We start from the raw sequence: 7,500 nt of genomic DNA on the forward strand, positions 1-7,500 counted from the left end.
ATTGTTTTTGCTCACTAAACCTATTGTTTTGTAGCGTCGTCTTTGCCGTCGGCGTCGTCGTTTCGTAAGCTCCCTTTTGGGGTTTTGACGACAACGTGAGCAAGCAACAGAGAATCATTCTCTATTTTCACTTTATAACTGCTCGTACCAATTTATTTTTAGGATACTTCGCCCAAATTGCAAGAAGTGAACGAGATGGAATACCCGCGAAAGAATTATGATAAAGCAAAGTGATATTTCGAGGTGACGTTTTCGTTTAAGTCGCCGTCGTAGATCTTAAGGTCCCTAAAGACAAAGCCAGTTCGGAGTTTCAAGAAACGAATGTGTCTAATAATTGTGAATAATTGTCTATTTTGTTATCGTAAATAGCTGCAAGAATTTGCCTTATAGAGTTCAAACCCCGAGTCTCTAGATGATGTGTTTGGAAGCGAGTTCAGGGGGTGCAAAACAAAAATTTTTAGTCCTTCGGGACTCAAAATGGCCGCTATGTGAAAAGGGCCCATTGTTTACATAAGAATTTTCTCACAGAGGGCATCATGTTATTTACAATTGACTTCAAAACGTAAGAGAACTTGTTAAACTTAGTGAAATGTCCAATTTTAAGCCTTTTAGCTTTGATAACGAGCTAGTCTTCAGCCATAAAAAACTGATAAATTCGTGGATGGCAAAAGCGCAAATGATCCCATAGATTCTTTTTAAAATTCGAATTTCCAAAGCACCATTGCTCAGAGATTATCCGGTATATGGGGCTCAAAATTTCAAAGACAGCTCATTATTCAATTAACTTCCAATATAGTCAGTACTTTATTCTTGGCTGACTGATTCATTTCGAAGACTGCAAGATTTCGAAACGCGAGGGTCATAAATTTTCCTTAGGGAGCTTAAGCAAAGACGGCGGCGACGGCAACGAGAACGTCATCTCAAAATATAAATTCATGTTATTGTAATCACTTCGCAACCTTTTTTATATGACAAGGGTGTGGTAGTTCCTTAAAAATGACACTGGTCGGAACGGCGCTTAATTTTGGGGAGAAAATTAAAATTTATCCTTAAATGATAACGTTCTTCTTAAAAAACCTCAAACTTCGCTATTTCAAGTTGTTGTTTTGCTGACGACGGCAAAGAAATCGACAAAAGTGAAAAACGCACGTGCAGGGCGTGCAAAGCTATTGTTTTTGCGCTCTAAGTAAGCAAGTTTGTGACGTTCTCGTTGCCGTCGCCGTTGTCGTTGCTTAAGCACCCTATTAACAAAACCAAGGATCCTAAAACAAAAGTACAGCCCTAGAGGTAACCTCTTCTCGATAGGTCGCCAAAATTAATCAGCGGTACACACCACAAGTCGATGTAAAAAAGGACTCTCGATTTGTGTTTTTTTCTTGTTATCATCACACCCCAATCTTTAAAATTGGACACGTGCACGCACGGGAACCACGTGCACATAAATGCACGCAATGCCGTGCACGTAAATTGCACGCATAACAGCGTTCACGAATTGCATTGTTACAACACACCACAATTTCCGTGACGCACTCATCTTTGGAAAATGCCACTACGGATTCCTTTACGAACCAATTTGAGTTGGATAAATGGGAAAATAAGAATTGTAAGATAAAAACAATCACTGCCGCGTAGAATTTGCCTCTGTGCACGTTGCCAAATTGTGAATAGTCTTCTACGAATTTTTATTGGCATCCGTCACTCGTCGTTGTCTGCTATAACTTGGTTGCCAGTTGCGTCAAGAAACAGATAACGAGGATACGCTATTATTCTCTACCTGTTTTCTGTAAGGTGATATGACGCCAATTTGCGAAGTAAGAACACGGATTCCTCGCGCGTCTTTCAAGTCTTTGACGTACTGAACAACGACTGCTGCTTCTTCAGGGTTGAAAAATGACGGACTTCTTTCCTCGCGCATGTCCCGTCCCTTGACGCCGTCAAAAATGATAGGAAACCCTTTGCATGGAAGACGGCTCCAGTTACACAAAGATTCTCTCGTAAGTTCGTCGGCGCATGTTTCAAGTTCATCGTCGTAGAACATTTCATTGGGAAGCTAGACAAATAAGAAAATTCATGACATTATTTCATTATCAATCCTATCCTATTCTTGGGTTTCACCCACGTGATCAACAGCCATGTTTTTCAACGAAAACAAAAGAAGACGTTAGCAAAATAATAGCTTTCAATTCCCGGAGGATTGGATCGGGACACCAACATGGCCGCAATTTCATTGTTTGGGGACACCAACATGGCGGCCGTGACTTCATGTGAAATCCAAGAATACTCCCTCTACCTGTTAAAATCAACGTGTAGTGCGACAGACCAATCACAGCACACACAGCCCATCAAAACGGTCAATCAAATGCAAGCAGCCGCGCTAGGGGCGGGGAAATATGCGCGCGCAGGTCACAATTGGTCAAAGCAAACAGATGTTTGCATGTATTAAGGTCTCTTAGAAAGGAGTAATACTCTCAAGTAGAGATAGACCATTTATTTAAGTCCTTAGTTCTACCGAATTTTGCATATTGCCTTTCTGTGTATAGAGCGTCAGAATGAGATTTGAATATTATACAACATTCTTCAGATCGTTGCCACAAGGACCGCTTTGTTTCTTTTCCTGTTTCTATAAATGGGACATTGAACTTGCCAGATCTAATGTTAAATGACTTTCCTATTTAAAAAAAATTTTTTTTAGAAGTTTCAAAACAGTTTTAAAACAGAGAAATAGCTATATTGCTTGTAAATTTGTAGATCTTACCTTTCGCAGATATTTTAATTTAATTTAAATATTCTTATCATGGAAATAAAGTGATAAGTAATTATAATTCTAATTTCGTTATCGTTATCATTATCATTATCATTATCATTATCATTATCATTAGCTTTATTTTCACTCTCATCACCAGAGCCTCGGATCGACCCAAGGCTCTGGGAAACTCTATGTAGGAGAACAAGCGCCGAGGGGTTCTTATAGCCAAAAATTGGCTATTTGAACCTTACGGCGCCTGCTCACTCCTCGTGCTAACATGAATGCACCAGTTAGAGACGCTTTTTATTGTTTTTCACGAAAACCAATGAGAAGACACTTTGTTTCAGGGTTCCCTAGAGCTCCTCTCTCCCTTAGTCAAGAGAAGAGCTCTGGGCTCGAGATTAGGTTTATTTTGTCCTCTTGTTGGCTGATAAAGGAGCACGAGATTTAAAAAGAAAAGACACTCGAAGGGGAGGTCAGAGAGCAGGGGTGGCGCAGTGGTGAGAGCACTCGCCTCCAACCAATGTGGCCCGGCGTCGATTCCCAGACTCCGCGTCATACGTGGGTTGAATTTGTTTTGGTTCTCTAGAGCGATTTTCAATTGGGTGTCTAAAAGAATTAGCGAATCGTTTTGGTTTTGCATTACTTCACTCAGTGATTGGTTCAAAGTTCTCGCGCCACTTTTTCAACCAATCAGAAAACGTGAAACGTGGTGAATGGCGCAAATTCGTTATTAATCGGACTGTCATTCGATTTGAAGGTCGAAGCTTTTAGCTTTAGGCTTGGGGTCATGTTGCTTCTGTACTCAGAACAATTACTTATGCACGCTTTGTCTATTCAAACAGCCGAAAAGAGCGCAAGCAAATGACGTCAATATGACGTCAAGGCGGTCATTATGACGTCACTAAACTACAAATGTAGCCCACCTCCAGAATAGACGGATGCGATCTGTAATTTTTCAGTAACTTCGTGATTATCACAGGGTTGTAATCGCCGAGTTCATCCTCTTCGTCTTGAGGTATTCTCCCATAGAAAGGAATCTTGGTCATCATCCACTCCAAAAGCGAGATACCAAGCCCATTCTGATAAAACATAATGATCGATCACTTTTCCGTAAACATCACATAATAGCGATACTCACCGTTACGTCACGTATTGTCATTAAAGTGCAAACCAGAGATCTATTGGCTGTCGAAACAAAGGATTCTTTTGTTTTGCAGTTGGCAAAATTTACATATCAAAAGAATTGTTTATAAACAGTGAAGTCTCCTATTGGAGGACATTTCCATTGGTGAAACTAAACGTAAAAACAATACCAGAGTCATTTCTTTGCCCATATCATCATACAAGGTTAGATTTGAGGATATTAACAAACCAATCTAAGGATAGATTTTTTTGTGATGTCACGCAACACTCCCCTTTCTTTGGGGGACTTTGACTGACTAAGGAATGGCTTTTCAACGCTTTGAAGAACTGCGTGACCATAACGCAATCCTCGTTAACGTTATGAAGTGTAGGACTACTTGACAAGACATTGATTATCCCTTACCTTGATTGCCACTGGTGATCGCAGTACGGGCCCGAGCTGCTGAGGGTCGCCTGCCAGGACCAGCTGTCCCCCTCCTGGCGTCTCAGTGCTGAAAACACCAGCCAGGGGGACCACGCATTCAGGCTGAAGGGAATGGCCAGCTTCATCAATAAACACATGAGTAAAGTGCTGTTCTGGGATGTCGCCGGATACAAGACTGATTAAGGATGTCACAGAAAAATGAGACCGGTTTAACGTTGTGAAATGATCGATCATTTTGGTCTGTCCAAAATTGAAGAGCTGACGTAAACAATGGAATATCCCATAGGCCACTTCGGTAAATACCATAATACTCTTTGCCTGTCCCTCCAAATTTTGCATAAGCATTGTTTTCAGTTTCTCTTGGGACTTACAACGGTCCCAAGAGAAAACAAAAACAATGCTTATGCAAAATTTGGGGAGACAAACAGAGAGTATTATGGTATTTTCCGAAGTGGCCTATGCAGGATAGGTGAATTTACCTCCCTAATGCTCGGTTCAGACGCCTTACTTCTGCCAATTTAATCAATTGAGTTCATGTGAAGTTCGACGTCACGTTAATCAATTCGGAACGACTGCTTTTATGGAGATCGGCTCAGCCAATTAATCTCGCCTGGCTCAGCCCGGAAGAACGGCTGTAGACCGGCTTTGATTCAGAGTGAGCCGAATCAATTTGCATAAATTATTATTGCCGTTTTTACATGGAAGCATGCGCAAACGAGTGTTCAGAAGAAAAATGGCGGGTTGGCGGGCTGAACTTGTGACTTCAAACGAAGATGACATGTGTAGTTCACGTTTCAACGCGACCAAATATACTTTCCTGAAATGTGAAATTCCTCCATGCATGTGCAAAAGAGACAGGAGAGAATGTTACCAATGCAGAGGTGTTCTCAGCGTCCGCGATATTTATACAAAAGTTGTCTACTGGACGGGTGAATGGCAAATCTCACTCTTCTTTAGCAAATTCATTTCGGCCGGGATTAATTAACTTAGTTCGGCCTACATTTGAATTTCGATTCGGTGGTCATAAGAATTTGCGTTGTATCAAGATCACACCTCTTGAGCTAACAATTATTTTCATTCTCTATACCTGTGTGAATGACATTTAATTGAAAATGTGAGGAGAATTTACATGCTGATCACTCCAGGGTTAAACTAGGTTCAGTAGAATAATTTAGCCACGATTTCTCTTTTCTATGCAGATTTTACCACGATTATACCGACCTGCCAGCTGTGATGAGTGTGCAAACCACAAGGCGTTTGTCCATGATCTCTTGCTTGGACGGAAAATAGAAATCACCACCAGAGGTGATGCAGCTAACTTCCTGTAAAGATGAAAAAATCAAAAGGATGAACGACGAATTGCCCAGGTCTTGGTTGGTCAAAAGGTAGACAGCGCTTTTCAAACGATAAATCACTATAGCAACAAAAGGAACGTCGAGTGAGGTCATCTATTGTTATTTATGTGCCAACCAGAGCCAACTTCATTCCCAGGACCTAGCCCAGAAGCCACGGGAGAGGTCCTGGGAATGAGGGCCAAAAGTCAAAAGTTAGAAGAACTTTAACAATTAGTGAGATAGAGCGTGTCGTAAAACCAAAACCAATGTAATTACTTTGGCCAATCAAAATGGACGGAGACAATCCAGTAAACCAATCAAAACTCGAAGTAATTACACGTAGCCGACACAAAGCGCGGGAAACTGTGCACGCGCGAGCCACGATTGGTTTTGGTTTCACTTCTGATTTGTTGAAAAAGTGGCGCGAGAACTTTGAACCAATCACTGAGTGAAGTAATGAAAAACCAAAGCAATTCGCTAATTACTTTCGACACTCACTTGAAAACCGCTCTATTGCAGGGCAATAAAAACTGAAGAATTATCTTGAGGCAAAAGTGCTAATGAGCCCACGCATTATTTGAAAAATCTCAAACTTTCCAAGCAATATTGCTCAAAGATTTTCTGGTAAATGTAAGTCAATTTTTCAAAAAAAGGTTACTAAGCAATGCAGTACCAGAGCTTGTTAGTTGACCGGTCAATTTTGATTATAATGCGCTTGCGTTAAGTAGAGGACATACCTTGATATCGTTTGGAAGAGAAAATAAGGACCTCCCATATGCATTTAGCCGGAGCATACTTGACTTTGGAATCACAGAATGTTGCATGACCCTTTGTAACACCAGATCAGAAGCGCTGTTGGACGGCGCACAGGCAAGAACGCGACTGTTAGGGAACAAATGAAGAACCTACGAACAAAATCAAAGCAGACATGGTTGCACGCCCTTTTCTTGTCAATGTAACTAATTAATAGCGGAGCTCCGGCGGCCCTCAGGCGGACCACCATAGTCATAAGAACCCATGAGTTGCTGAGTTGCTTTCCTCATGGTAATCATGGCTAGCGATATTAGGGAGCTTAAGCAACGACAACGGCGACGGCAACGAGAACGTCAGGAATTTGCATATTTAGTGGGTAAAAACAATAGCTTTACACGCCCTGCACGCGCGGTTTTCACTTTTGTCCATTTCTTTGCCGTCGTCAGCAAAACAACAACGTGAAATAGCCAAGTTTGAGGTTTAATGAAGAACGTCAGTACTTGAGGATAAATTTTCATTTTCACTCCTAAAATGGAGTGCCGTTCCGACTGGTGTCATCTTTGAGGAATTACCGCACCCTTGTCATATTAAAAGCGTTGAAATTGTCACAAAGCGATTAAAATAACGCAAATTTATATTTTGAGATGACGTTCTCGTTGCCGTCGCCGTTGTCATTGCCTAAGCTCCCTATTGCTCGTGGGCGCGTACGCATGAAGTTGCCCAATAATTTAATAATATCCTGATGATGATGATAATAATAATAATAATAATAATAATAATAATAATAATAATAATAATAATAATAATAAACAAGACGCCCAACATGGCGGCCGTTTACAGCATACATCTATGATATTTGAACATCCATGTTATGATCAATTGACACCTGTCAAAACAAGGTATCCGCTGACCAGTATTGTATCACGTGACCATATGGCGGGCTCAAGTTTAGAGCTCATCGAGGTCACATGCTTTTTTTAAGTAGACCGCTGACCAAGTACTCGTTTTCGATTGGATCGGAGGCTCAAGCCAGGTTAGCTTCTTGTAAGAATAAATAACCTGGGAGCTCCGCTTCTACGCTTCGCTAAATCGATATA

General features: G+C 41.1%; 1 protein-coding gene across 1 annotated transcript in view; it reads right to left on the reverse strand.

Annotated features, from left to right (window-relative positions):
• Positions 1–7,500, reverse strand: part of LOC138056409 (putative helicase mov-10-B.1) — a 26,795-nt gene that overhangs the window by 7,126 nt on the left and 12,169 nt on the right. The window contains exons 8-12 of the mRNA XM_068902195.1: positions 6,388–6,555; positions 5,538–5,638; positions 4,296–4,491; positions 3,673–3,828; positions 1,775–2,050 (exon numbers count right to left, since the gene is read on the reverse strand). Coding sequence (XP_068758296.1) covers positions 1,775–2,050; positions 3,673–3,828; positions 4,296–4,491; positions 5,538–5,638; positions 6,388–6,555 — 897 coding nt within the window. The remainder of the gene's footprint in view (positions 1–1,774; positions 2,051–3,672; positions 3,829–4,295; positions 4,492–5,537; positions 5,639–6,387; positions 6,556–7,500) is intronic.

This window comes from Montipora capricornis, chromosome 7, assembly GCF_036669925.1.
Source record: "Montipora capricornis isolate CH-2021 chromosome 7, ASM3666992v2, whole genome shotgun sequence".
In the NCBI taxonomy this organism is placed as follows: domain Eukaryota; kingdom Metazoa; phylum Cnidaria; class Anthozoa; order Scleractinia; family Acroporidae; genus Montipora; species Montipora capricornis.